We start from the raw sequence: 14,452 nt of genomic DNA, 5'->3' as shown, positions 1-14,452 counted from the left end.
ACTAATGAATAAATGTAAGCTGTGTAAGTTATAAAACATAAGAAAATAAGCACCCATAAACTCACCACATAATTTAAGAACTAGATCATTACCAATATGATTGGGTATACATGCATCTATTTGCTTCCCTCAAAAGTCATCTATTAAAATGTATTTATCATTTCTCTGCCTTTTAACAATAATCTTATCACATATGTATATAACCATAAATAGCTTATTTTGGCTTGTTCTTAAGTTTTATAAGGATAACAAATGTAGTCTCATACAAATTGGTTCTTTAACTCGTTATGTTAAGATTCATCCATCCACTCTATTGTCACTGAACATTTGCTGTTTCTCATTTATTTTAGATTCATTTGGACCATGTATATTTTCACAACTACTCATTGTAGTATTGAATTTTTTTCTGCTCAAGGTTCTAAGAAATTAGGAGATAGATCACACCCTCCCATAAGTTGTATTACACATTTAGTCTTCCAAATACATACCAAATAGTCACCATTTCAACATCACTTAAAAATGAATCCACCTTCATATGTAACTTGCCAAGATAGCTATTTGCACCACTCATTTATGACCTTATCAGTAACCACATTAAAAACAAACAAACAAAAAAAACTTAGTTTACTAACAATGATGGAGATTCTCTACTAATATGTCATTATGTTTTATGCATTACTTAACTGCTGATTTGGTCTTAAATCACTTTGCTAAAACTTAGAAAATTAGCAAAGTAATTGCTAGTCTCACATATAATATATATTAGCTATATATGTGAGATGTTAACCTCAACTTTAAGGTTGTATATTTATTATCAGAATATATTTATCTAAAAGCCTAATATAACATCTCCTGTGCATGTTAGGAGGACAGTTGTCAAAAAGGTCCACTTTTAAGCCTGACGCAGTGGCTAACTCCTATAATCCCAACACATTGGGAGGCTGAGGTAGAAGGATCACTTACGCCCAGGACTTCAAGACCAGGCTGGGCAACATGGAGACACCGTCTTTACAAAATAAAAAAAAGTAGGCATGGTGGTACGTGGGAGCCCGGGAGGTAGAGGCTGCAGTGAGCTGTGATCACAGCACTACACTCCAGTCTGGCCAAGAGAGCTAGACTCTGTTTCAAAAAAAGAAAAAAAAAAGTTCCACTTTTCATAGTTTTTTGGTTACCCACTCGTATACACAGACACACAGTTCAGGAGGTATTACCACTTGTTCGGCAAATACACGTTTGTTTTCATTGCATTCTTAGGGACTGTGTGTGTGTGTGTGTTTGTGTGTGACATTATCTTTGCAGCTTTGTTTATCTGAGAACTGGATGATTTTTATAATGCAAGAGTAGGGAAACAAGTCTCTTTGCTTAATTCTGGGGAAAGGAAAACCTCCTCAATACTCCATAACCTTTAAGGGCATCAGTAAAACATGCATTTATTGGTAGCTGTGTTGAACACCATATTAGGTGATGGGTTTATCTGTAAAGATAATAGCAGCTCTTACCCCCTAAAGTCTTTTAGGATTAAACGAAAAAACGCAGATAAATTGATTAACACAGCACCCACATTGTAATTCGTGATTGAATAAATATAAGTTTTCATTTCTGTATAGCTTTCCCCTTTCATGTCAATTCCTATTTGATGCAAATATTTCCCCAGCTGCGTTACTTTGCATTTTACTTAATACTGAAATAAACTAAGGAATAGGTTACACTAGAGGGGGTACCTAAATCAGCCTGAGGATAAGGACAGCCAGGGAAGAATTACAGGTGTTTGATATCCACTCCACTCCCACCTTTAATGACTTTTTTTTGGTTTTAAGTTTCTATAGGGTAGCAACTATTTTATGCATCTCAATATAGGATGGATGAAGGATAGGAAAAATAGATGAATATTATCTAGCACAATGCCTATTCCCACTATGGTCATTCTCAATAATCAGGTTATTGGTCATGGATGGGAATTTAGAGATCATGCAGTACAAACTTATTTGTATAAGTAAGAAAAACGAAGCTCAGGGTCGATAAGCGACTTGCCCAACAGTGAAAGAGTCTTAACTGGAATCCAGGTATCTAGGCCCAGTCCACGAGTTCTCCCACGGGTTTATATGAACGCGCCACATTAATGAAGGCAAGGGACTGACAAACTACGAAGGCCTGTTTTTATCTACTCTGTTTCATTCTGTGTGTTAACCTTATTTATGTTATTTCAAGTTAGACATCATCTTAAATACAGCCCACAGCTTACAAAATCTGTCAAAAGCATCGTAGAAACAGAAAGCAAAGGACTGTCGTATGAGTACCGCTGGAGGAGACGTAGTGTTGAGGGTACCAAGCGAGAACTGTCTGTCGACAGAGGAGACAAGTTTATACTCCGAAAAAATAGGAAAACGAGAAAGGCTGTTGGGCCACATAACATCTACTCTTCTTGCAGAGGGCCCCCCAAAACAGCAATACCCGGGGGAGGAGATACCTACGGCATTCTGAGATTCGGGGAAGCACCACTGCCGCTGAATAAAACAAACCCAGCATCTTCTGAAAACAAAAACTCCGCCAAAGGAAACACCAAGGCATGAAAAGCGCGCGCTGGACGTTGCGTCACGCCCACCGCGGCCGGGCGGAAACACCCTCCCCGCGACGAAGGATCCGGGTGTGAGCGAGCAAAGGAGCGGGAGGGGAGTTTAGGCCCAGGAGAGCACCCAGTTTCTGCTGGGTATAACAGAGCACTCTCTGTCACTACTCTGGCCATACCGCGGCTCCTCTATCTGGCCCCGCGATAGAGGAACAACACAGCTGTCTCTGTGCGCTCTGGATCAGCGCTTCCTAGATTTCTAGCCGGATCGTTTGGGGAAGAGCTCTGCATCTTATTTCCGGTGGCGGTGAGGTGCAGTTGCCATGGTGATTAGAGAAAGGCCGAGATCTGTCCGGCTGCGGTGAGGGGAACGCGGAATCGCCGAAGAGAATTGGCTGCGCTTCCTTGTTTGTGAGCTAGAATTAGGTAGCAAACAGCTCGCTGTCTCTATCTCTTCGCTCCCTCTGTCCCTCTCTGTGTGGCTGCTTCTCCTTCCCCTGCTTTGTCTGCTTCTCTGTCATAAACATTTGGTCCATGTGTATACCTACAATGTACATGTAAATGCGGTTTTATTTCCAGAGGAGTACAAAAATAGGGAGATGGTGCCCGAGATTACCTGTGAAAGTATTTCACTGTGTAAGGACGGTGACTGGATGGCTTTCTGTTTTCGCTTGGCCTGGTAGAAGCCTTAGGCGCTTGTTAACAGTTTATTTTTCTTGCTGTTGTGTGGCTGGTTATTTATGGAGCCGTTTGCTGCAATGTACTCTCTAGGCCCCTGTCTCAGTCTCGGGCTGGAGTTTTAAATAAAGGAGGTTTCCAAGCCTGCGGGGGGTGCAATTATATGTTTATTTAAGCTTCGGTTTGGTTTCTTGTCACAGAAAGGAGAAGAATAAAATTCTGGCACATTTCTGCCTTGCGATTTCCACGTGAGGGAGTTGCCTTGTTTGGAAAGAATATTTGAGGACGATCCTAAAAAATACTTACACTTTAAAATTGCTTATTGCAAAGTGAAATTCATTCTCCCTTCCTTCTTGAAACAGTTTTCTTTCACACTTGTGAGGAGATGCATGCACGCATATGTGTTTAAAACTCTGATGCTTAATTATAGTAATACCAATTTGCAGTAACCAGACTGTGACACCACATCCCTGTGGGGTCCTTCTAAACCTGGTGTAATATGAAAGTGTCAGGCAGGCTGCCTGTGTATTATAAATAGGGTACTTCATCCATGGTAAGCAATTATTATCTTTCTTTCCCAAGTGTAAAAGATCTATATAATTCAAAAAGGTGCAAATGATTTAGGTCTCCTGAGTAGGAATCCAATGAGTCCTGAAGGGGACCCTACCTGTATCATCTTATTATTGAACTTGAAATATTCAATTTAGTTGGCTGGAGTGTATATTAGAAGTCAAAGCTGGTTAGAGTAATGTTGGAAGCTGTTAGACCAATCTGATAACCCATAGTAACCATTCTTCAGTAAACCTATATCCACATTAACAAAGAATAAACTGTTAGTGAAATTTACGGCTTTTTGCCACTTACTGCTAGCTGGGTGACATTGCTACCCCTCAATTTCCTCATCTGTAAAACGGACAAAAAAATACCTGACCACTGTAATAGGGATAAGACAAGATGTATGACAGTTCTTTAAGCTCTTATGTACAGAGGTGCTATATCAACCTCAAACATTGTTATTAATAAAGGAACACAGTAAAACTATGATGTTATAAATGACACTTTTGAAATATAGCTATTTGAAATGTGGGGCTGCATTATTGAGATGTTAATGAAATGATCTTGCTGATCCTGCTGTGGAAGATGGGTGCCAACTACCACTCATATCCAAATTCTCATTATTCTGGAGTTTCTCATTATTCTGGAGTTTCTCATTATCTGCAGTTGATTTAGCACTTATTACGTGCCAAGCAGTATTGTATATGCTTCACAGGTATTAACTGATTTGGTCCTCTTAAAAACCTGATGAAGAGTCTCATCTGACTTTCTTATTTTGAGAGAATAGATGTGTGCTTTTCCTTTGTTCAGTGATTCTTCTTTTGTATATATCTTTGTTCTTTTGGCTATTACTACATACTTGAACAATTGTATATATACATATGTATATATCTAAAATTAGAAATCAACTGCAAGGGCTTATTCTTGTTTAATGTATAATACGTCCATATACAACTATAATATTCATCTTTTTCTTCCACATATAAAACTTTTAATATCTTGATTTTTTCATAAAAGTTATAAATTTTCATCTTTTTCTTCTATGTATGAAATCTTAATTCTCCTCCCTGTATGTGAAAGACATGGTGACCTTTGCATTTTAGTGATTCACATTGACAAACAAGTTTTTAAATTACTTTTCAATAGAATGGCGATCAGTCCACGAAGCGATGCAACTTTCTCCAATCAGAAATCAACACCTTCAGAGAGTCCTCGAACAAAGAAATTTCCACTAACTGAAGAGGAAATATTTTATATGAATTGTAGAGCTGCCTACTTAACTGTCTTCAAAAGCAGCTTGGAAAACATTATTTCTAAAGATCAACTTTACTTGGGTAAATTTTTTAAAATTTTAAATCTTTCACCTTTTTGTTGAAAGTTAATAAATAGGTCAGAAAGACTGAAATTAGAATTACCTTGTTGAATCATCCCAATTTCTTAGTGAAGCTTGAGCAATGGAACTATTGTAAGCTATTATGTCATATTATATAGTTACATATTCTAGGAACTACAAATAAAACTTTCAATGTTTATACAAACTAGATGGGTAACTGAAAGCTTCTGTCAATTACTACTTGCTTAAGATATTTTTAATTCTCATTTTGGTGCTTTAAGATTTATCATAATAAAATTAAAACACTTTTGGCCTCTAAGTCACTAGTCTGGATTTGACCCATAAAGTGTAAAGGATATGTAAAAATGGGTGGAATGTCTGAAAAAAGTGAAGTATTGAGAGATAAGTGAACTTTTAAAAGAGAATTGAGTTTGGGTTTTTTTATTTCTTATTTTTATTTTTTGTTTTGTCTTTTATTGCTTCTGTCCTTCATCACATTGAAAAATTCCTCTCATTACAAAGGTCCCCAAAACCACCAAATTTGGTCCTTGCCAGGAGTATCAAATGATTTGGAGATCTTTAGTCATGAGAGAGTGATAAACAACAGTACTAGATAACACTGACTACTCATGTCAGTTTCATCAAGGCTAATAACTTTATGGGTAGAGAAGCTAAGTTATTTTACCAATTTTAGAATGAATTTTCTTAAACCAAAACCCTGACATATTTTTGCAGCAGTGTCTTGAGTTTGTATCCAATAAGATCTATTTGAGGAAATGTATTTTGAGGAATACAAGAATTGACGAGATTAAAATTTATTTGATGTCTAAATAAAATATATTATTTGTAAAGTAGTTTAAATGCAAATGCACATGACTGACTTTTAAAGTCATGTTTAATTTTGATTTACATTATTTTAAAATTACTAACATGCTCTATTTTGAATTTTAAGTATTTGTGTTTAATTCTTATACATTAAATGTTTAGGCAGACATCCAATAAATTTTTTTTTTTGAAACGGAATCTTGCTCTGTCTCCCAGGCTGCAGTGCAGTGGCGTAATCTCAACTCACTGCAGCCTCTGCCTTCTGGGTTCCAGTGATTCTTCTGCCTCAGCCTCCTGGGTAGCTGAAATTATAGGTGCATGCCACCATGCCTGGCTAATTTTTGTATTTTTAGTAGAGACGGGGTTTCACCATGTTGGCCAGGCTGGTCTCGAGCTCCTGACCTCAGGTGATCCGCCCACCTCAGCCTCCCAAAGTGCTGGGATTACAGGCGTGAGCCACCACGCCTGGCCAGTAAATTAAAATTACTTCTAATTTGCCATTTTTTCTAAAATGTCTGAGTTTTTGTTGTTGTTGTTGTTGTTACTGTTTTGAAAATATACTAAGAGAAGGAATCTGCTAAGTTTAAAAGTTTAACATGCCTTCCACTACTATGGCATTTAGTTTGTGAATCAATGTGTATGTATTATTAAGGTGTTATCAATCTTATAAAATTATCTGGGAGGATAACAATGCAGTGTTTGTCTCTTCAGTGTTATATACACTTTTGGTTTTAGGGGGGAATACTCTGTTAACGTTGTAATAATTGATTTTAGATGAACTATTTTTTAAAAAGGAGTAACATGAACCAGAGCTGCTTCTTATTGCTATGTCTTTCATCTATATCCTTCTGCCACTTATACATATAACATGTGCATTTCCATTTTAAGATTGGATAGAGCAGTAGCATTATTATAGCTTTAAGTTCCTTTTTTGTCAATTTATAAATAATACAGGCATTATAGACTCATGTCAGAACTTTAAAAGTAAACCCTGACAAAAGATCCATATCATGGTGTCAAAATTTAAACATCTACAGCTACCTAATATTTTTACTATCATCAAACTTAATAATTAGATCCAACTAATTCTAAACCTAGAGATTAAAGTTAGTAGGAAATAGATTGTATCAGTTTCTTAGATATGGGTATTTCTGCTTACTGAGTACATGTTTTGGCATAATTAATTTTATTCTGAGAAAGTTGTTCTTTTCTAATTACCAGTACATTTTTAAAAACAGTATTTTCTTTGTTACTAAAGATAGCAGCAAGCATATGCTAAGCTACCACTTGTGAGAAAAAGTTACACACCTTTTTTCTCAAAACGGAACATAAAATATAATTTTCTTTCATGTGGACTTCAAATGCTGGCAGGGATGTGGAGAAAAGGGAACCCTCATACACTGTTGGTAGGAATGTAAATTACTACAACCACTGTGGAGAACAGTTTGGAGGCTTCTTAAAAAACTAAAAATACAGCTACCGTAGGATCTAGCAATTCTACTACTTGGTATATACCCAAAAGGAAATCAGTATATTGAAGAGATATCTGCACTCCCATGTTTACTGCAGCACTATTCACAATAGCCCAAATTTGGAAGCAGTGTAAGAGTTCATCAATAGATGAATGGATTAAAAAAAAAAAAAGTGGTACATATACACAGTGGAGTACCATTCAGCCATAAAAAAGAATGAGATCCTGTCATTTGCAGCAACATGGATGGAACTGGAGGTCATCATGTTAAGTGAAATAAGCCTGGCACGGAAAGGCAAACATCACATGTTCTTATATATGGGAGCTAAAAATTAAAACAATTGAACTCATGGAGATAGAGAGTTAAATGATGTTTATCAGAGGCTGAGAAGGGTAGTGGGGGTGGGGGGAGAAAATTGAAAATAGAAAAATAGAAAGAATAAGACCTAGTATTAGCTAGCACAACAGGGTGACAGTAGTAAAAAAAAAAAATTAAGTGTACATTTTAAAATGATTAGAGTATAATTGGATTGTTTGAAACAAAGGATTAATGCTTGAGGCAATGGATACCCTATTTACCCTGATGTAATTATTGCATACCTGTATCAAAATATCTTATCTTATATACCTACTATGTACCTCCAAAAATTAAAGATTAAAAAAAAGAACCTTAGACAAAAGGCACTTTAGGCTTAACAATAAGGAAGAAATTTTGCAGAAAATTTTATATAATATTCATTGTCATAAAAATAATTTAGTAGTTGTGTAAGTGCATTCTGTATATGTACCATGATTCAGTTAACTACTCCTTGATTGTTTGAACATTGTTTCCTTTATTATTAGTAGCAGTAGTGTAGCAATATGATGAGCATCTTTGCACACTAAGCCTTTTTAAAATAAAAATATTTTAGAGGCAAAAAAAAAATTACAACTTCATTTACATCTACTTGTATTCCCAGCTTTTAAAGGGTAGGAGTTGGCTGGAGTTGGAATCCTAAAACACATATGCCATTTCTTTGATTCTGTGAACAGCTGAATTAAGGAATAGTTCATTTACACACTAGGCAAAATACTTACTTACATGTTGTTGCTAGGGCAGTGTGGTAATCAGGACTTTTGTCGACATCCAAAATAAAACCGTGGAAATAAAAACATTTATATTATCTCCAATGCAACGAATTTCCACAAAGCCTTTATAGGTGTATGGAAGATGGCAGTTACCACAACTGCAATTTCTGTTAGCTCTGAAAGTCACTGGCATAATCTAGAGGAGAAGAGAATTTTATTTATGGATTTTTAATATGTTATTACCCATAAGTTATGGCCATAGATAGCAATTTTACACTCAGATGTAGACTTCCTATTTAGATTATAAAATTTCTTGCCAGGTGTGGTGGCTCATGCCTGTAATCCCAGCACTTTGGCAGGCTGAGACGTGTGGATCACCTGAGGTCGGGAGTTTGAGACCAGCCTGACCAATATGGAGAAACCACGTCTCTACTAAAAATACAAAATTAGCCAGGTGTGGTGATGCATGCCTGTAATCCCAGCTACTTGGGAGGCTGAGGCAGGAGAATCGCTTGAACCCGGGAGGCGGAGGTTGCAGTGAGCCGAGATTGCACCATTGTACTACAACCTGGGCAACAAGAGCAAAACTCCATCTCAAAAAAAATAATAATAATAACAATAAAATAAAATTTCTTTTTTTGAGATGGAGTCTTGCTCTGTTACCCAGGCTGGAGCGCAGTGGCGCAATCTCGGCTCACTGCAATCTCCACCTCCTGGGTTCAAGCGATTCTCCTGCCTCAGCCTCCTGAGTAGCTGAGATTACAGGCACATGCCACCAGGCCCGGCTAATTTTTGTATTTTTAGTAGAGACAGGGTTTCACTGTATTGGCCAGGCTGGTCTCGAACTCCTGACCTCAGGTGATCTAACCACCTCGGCCTCCCAAAGTGTAATTGTAAACCCAAATTACAGGTGTGAGCCACCACGCCCATCCTAGATGATAAAATTTCTTTGGAACTAAAAAGTTTGTATTGATGAACAAAAATCAGCCTATACTAGTGCACAATAATGTTCAATATAACTGACTCACTTATATCTGTATTTGTTACCCTGATCTGGTTTCTATCTCCATGAGGATATTTCTTTAGTGAAATTGTTTTATACTTATTGGTCCTTATTACATTAAATTGTAGAATATCCAAATTATCGTTTTTTGATGCTGATTGGTGATACACAGATCTTGTGAATTCCTATAAAGATAGTTGGAACTATCCAATATAAGATTTTGTAATAGAATTTGGCAGTACAATTCAGGACAATTGTACCTTTTAAAATTATGTTAATTCCTTCTGTGGTGCTTAGGAAATTTATCATTGGTTCATTTTAGAAAATGTTATATTTCAGTATGCAGAGATGTATTTGCAAATTACCAAGTTACTTCTATTCAGCTGTTCAAAATATTTGCAATTGCTTTAACTATTGTGTTTTAGTGTGATATGACATATGTAAATATACAAAGCTTTTCTCACATGTACTTCTTTGCTCTCCATAGATAGAAGGATGTGGTTAAAAATGAAGAGTAGTTTGACCATAGCATCTCTATAATAATCTTCTCTTACAGTATATTGACATTCTTGATTTTTAGCAGGGCCATAACTACAAAGGGATACTTTATGTGCATATATTTGACATTTGGAACATGATTAATGTTTTTGAAAGCTTAGTACCTAGCAATGATGAACATTTTAGATATCATGCCTGTTGACACTGATAGTCTTAAATGAATGCTTTTCTCATTTCATTAAGATATTTGTTTTTTAAATTTACACATTGTATGTATTTATGAGGTACAATTTGACATTTCAATACATTTCTATGTTGTATAATGATCAAATCAAGGTAGTTAGTATATCCGTCGCTGCATGCATTTATCTTTTCTTTATGGTGAGACCATTCAAAAGCCTCTCTTCTAGCTATTTTGTAATATACAGTACCTTAATGCTAACTATAGTCACCATACTGTGCAATAGAATACCAGAACCTATTTCCCACTATCTTGATTGTAACTTTGTACCCATTGACCTACCTTTCCCCATCCTCCCCTACCCCCAGAGTACTTAGGTAGTACTTACAGTTCCCCTTCCCAGTCTCCAGTAACCACTGGTCTGTTCTCCACTTCTATGATACTAACTTTTTTTTTTTTAAGATTCCACACAAGTGAGATATGCTGTATTTGTCTTCACTGTCTAGTTTATTTCACTTAACATGTTGTCCTCCATGTTCATCCATCTTGTTGCAAATGACAGGATTTCCTTCTTATTTATGGCTGAAGAGTCATTAAGGTATTTATGTAGCCAGAAAAAGTACTAATTCACACTTTTTGTGTTATCCTTTTGTCCCCCAAACAATTAAGTAGATGGATGGTTGTTTTTAATCTTGTATTTCCTTTAGAAGCTTTTAGAAGAGCTTTTAGAAGCTCTTAAGTAATCAGATATTGGTAATTATTTAAACCATGTAGGTTGAGAACCAAACTGTCAGAATAAGGAAAATCTATTTAATTCTGGCGTTAATAATTAAATAATCTTTAGGTGGTGGCATACATATTTTTGTTTTTCTTTTCTTTTCTTTTTTTTTTTTTTTTTTGGAGATGGAGTCTCACTCTGTCACCCAGGCTGAAGTACAGTGGCACAATCTCAGCTCACTGCAACCTCCACCCCCCGAGTTCAAGCGATTCTCCTGCCTCAGCCTCTTGAGTAATTGGGATTACAGGCGCCTGCCACTGTGCCCAGTTAATTTTTTCGTATTGTTAGTAGAGACAGGGTTTCTCCATCTTGGCCAGGCTGGTCTTGAACTCCTGACCTTGTGATCCATCCGCCTCGGCCACCCAAAGTGCTGGGATTACAGGCATGACCCACTGCGCCTGGCAATATTTTTGTTTTTCAAAGTCAGGCCTATCTTGGTATCACTAGATAAATCAACACCAAAGGTAATGTACTGGTATATGTATACTGTTTTTTAAATATCATAATACATAGTGATTTGAAGAAAAAAATGCACTTAAGTACGAATTCCAAGTGTTATAATCACAAATAATACTTGTTTTGTTGGGCAGCTCTTCAGCATGCAGGAAGAAATCCATCCCAAAAGACCATTAATAAGTATTGGACTCCTCAAACTGCCAAACTGAATTTTGATGATTTTTGTATAATTTTAAGGAAGGAAAAACCTACTTCAAAAGCAGAACTACTAAAATCATTTAAGCAATTAGATGTAAATGATGATGGCTGTATTTTACACACTGACCTTTATAAATTTCTAATGAAGGTAAGATCAGTAAAACTGTTTTGTAATATGCATATTTTGTGAAAGAGCTTGGAATCTAGCTTTGACTACCAAAGTCTACATTAAAAATAACTATTTCATTGAGAGGTGAAATGAATTACTTACATGTTATTTACAAAGTACTTAGGGATCCTTCTGGATGAAAGGTTCTTTGTAAATAAAAGATAAAGTATAAAATTGAGCTTATGTTACCACCCCCTTGTGCTCCTATTTAATTCGTTCCTGTCCAGAACTCTTTGAAAATCAGTGATAGTTCCATATGTGATAAGTAAAAGGAAAACCAAGTATAAATGGGATTAGGAATCCATTCTCCTTTTTGGTACAATGTTAGAAAATATCATTCCCCTAAATTCAATAGCAGTTATAACTGACTCTATAGTATTCAGGTTTTAGTTACTATTTAGTAAACTGAAATTCAGCACACTTTCACAAAATTTAATAAAATTGTGAAATTTATATAGCCGCCTCATTCTTTTTTTATATATAATACTCATAATTTATAATGAAGCAATACCTTAAAACTATGGAAAAGATTAAAATGTGCTTCCACTATCCCTGTGAATAACAAAGTAGTAATCATGTTGCTTTAAAATAAATCTCGTTTTTTTTTTGTTTTTCAGAGAGGTGAGAAGATGACTCGAGAAGAAGTAAATGCCATAATAAATTTGACTGATGTAAATGCTGATGGCAAATTTGACTACATCAAGGTACATAAGCTCACATTGATGTAAATGTACATACTGTGTTGGAAAAGTGTTTTTATTTTTCCCCAGCTTTATTAAGGTATAATTGGCAAATAAAAATTGTATATATTTACATTGTACATGTAATGTTTTAATATATGTATACATTGTGAAGCAATTAAATCAGTTAACATGTCAACTAATTAACATGTCAGAAAATTATTTTTAAAGGGATGCATCTTTTTAATATTGGCAATGACATCCTTAAATATTGTGCATGAAATTTAATTTTTCCAGTCCCACAATTGCAATCTGATGACTACATTAAAAATCATATAACCAAGTTAAAAAACATGTGTGCTCACACACACAGACAGATACATACATAAACATAGAGACTCTACTCAGAAATGTACCTTTTCTGGGGTAGAAGAATCATAAAAATTATTTTGAACAAATGCAAGTCTACACGTCTTATAAAAAAAGTAATAATAAATCACCTCTCCTTGTGTAACATTTTATTTTCACTCAGAGTATGACCTCCTCATTGAATCACGGCTACATTTCACTAGGTCACTTGAGGCTGGTCAATCTGATTCAAAAAAATAAAATGTGTAACCATCAATAGGAAATATATTCCATCTATCAGTCTATTCCTTGCCTACTAATGTGCATTTGCTTTCTCCTCTTCCCCAATGTATGATTGAATAGTTTTACCCACTGGACTTTTTTTTTCCCTGTAGTTTTGTAAATTATATATGACAACCAATGAGCAATGTCTCAAGACTACACTAGAAAAACTAGAGGTTGATAGTAAAATGAGGCGTCACCAGTTTGGAAACCACATCGAAGGGTCCCCTGAAAGGGACCCATCACCAGTACCAAAACCATCACCTAAAATCATAAGAAAAACCGATCAGGAAACATTCTCAAATAAAGGTATTTACTTTTAACACTAAGAACTTCTTGATCAGAAATGAAGAGTCATATTCAGATAAATTTTTCCTTCCATTTCAGCTTCTCAGTGATAAAACAAATGAGAATCTAACTTTTGTTAGCTACCATTTCTAGATTCTCTTAGCTGTAAAAATCTATTGAAGTAAAATTTTATTATGGAACTTGACTTAGCTATGCTCATTATATTTTATTAAAACTAAAATTTCAGACTGAAAGGTGACATATTCAAATAAGAATTCTTATTAGTAGCCCATAAATTAGGGACCATTAAAGCCTGATAAATATAAAACTTCTGACTTTATTTCAATGGGGAGAACAAAGAGAGTCAAAGTAATACAATAGATCTTTTATACTGCATTGTGTTTGGAAAAAAACTCCTATTGACAACTTTTCATAATGTGAGACCAAATAATCATTACTTGTTGCAGGTGACACCAGGAGTTCTTTACTGTCAGCAACCAGGAAGTTCAAAACATCTGTTTCCTTCACAATTACCATGGGGGCTAATGGTAACCGAAACTCAAAGTTAACGGAGCCAAATTTAATAAAGGTATAGTATTTTAAGTTAACAGAGATGACTTTTTCTGAAAAAAATTTGACATTAAGTTTATTAATAACTATGCAGTGTCTACAGGGAACCAGTAAAGTTTATGAAGTAATTCAAGGTTTTTCTGTGGAATTTCTACCTATAAGCTAGTGTAATACTTTTAAATTAAAAATGATGAATATTATTATAAGCTCTTCAGTTTTAAAATGGTAACACTCAAGTTTTATAACTTGATGAGTAGATTATCAAGTTATATACTTTGGCAAGCAAATTTTTTGTTTTGTTTAACAAATATTTACCATAAGTGTTTCTTATAAATAAATCATTCATTCAATTTCAAGTCCTATGAGAGAATGACAACAAAGTCACTTTGCTAAGTCAATATTTGTAGAGTGTTAATATTGATCTTCTTTCTTTGTTTTCCCTTTCTAGACTCAACCTTTACTAGTTTTCCTTCAACAGAAAATAATAGCTACAGAAATAGAAAAC

The 14,452-nt window shown here is 35.3% G+C and overlaps 2 protein-coding genes across 23 annotated transcripts in view; one reads left to right on the top strand and one right to left on the bottom strand.

Annotated features, from left to right (window-relative positions):
- The window catches only part of ITGB3BP (integrin subunit beta 3 binding protein), a 73,378-nt gene extending 70,773 nt beyond the window's left edge, over positions 1 to 2,605 (bottom strand). For all 16 annotated transcript variants that reach the window (XM_077954820.1, XM_077954806.1, XM_077954815.1 and 13 more), the window contains exon 1: positions 2,472 to 2,605. Coding sequence is in view for 4 of the 16 variants with exons in the window: in XM_001087746.5 (XP_001087746.4) it covers positions 2,472 to 2,476 (5 nt within the window). In the remaining 12 variants the exon portion in view is untranslated. The remainder of the gene's footprint in view (positions 1 to 2,471) is intronic.
- A 252-nt stretch (positions 2,606 to 2,857) lies between these two features.
- EFCAB7 (EF-hand calcium binding domain 7) overlaps positions 2,858 to 14,452 on the top strand; it is a 46,056-nt gene continuing 34,461 nt past the window's right edge. For 2 of the 7 annotated variants that reach the window (XM_028829672.2, XM_028829598.2), the window contains exons 1-6: positions 2,883 to 2,927; positions 4,946 to 5,133; positions 11,547 to 11,758; positions 12,397 to 12,483; positions 13,203 to 13,398; positions 13,845 to 13,966. In XM_028829672.2, coding sequence (XP_028685505.1) covers positions 2,890 to 2,927; positions 4,946 to 5,133; positions 11,547 to 11,758; positions 12,397 to 12,483; positions 13,203 to 13,398; positions 13,845 to 13,966 — 843 coding nt within the window. In that variant the 5' untranslated portion in view covers positions 2,883 to 2,889. 7 annotated transcript variants of the gene reach the window in all.

The sequence above is a fragment of the Macaca mulatta genome, chromosome 1 (genome assembly GCF_049350105.2).
Source record: "Macaca mulatta isolate MMU2019108-1 chromosome 1, T2T-MMU8v2.0, whole genome shotgun sequence".
In the NCBI taxonomy this organism is placed as follows: Eukaryota; Metazoa; Chordata; class Mammalia; order Primates; family Cercopithecidae; genus Macaca; species Macaca mulatta.
The sequence above is the reverse complement of the archived record's forward strand: the minus strand, read 5'-3'. Positions and strand labels throughout refer to the sequence as shown.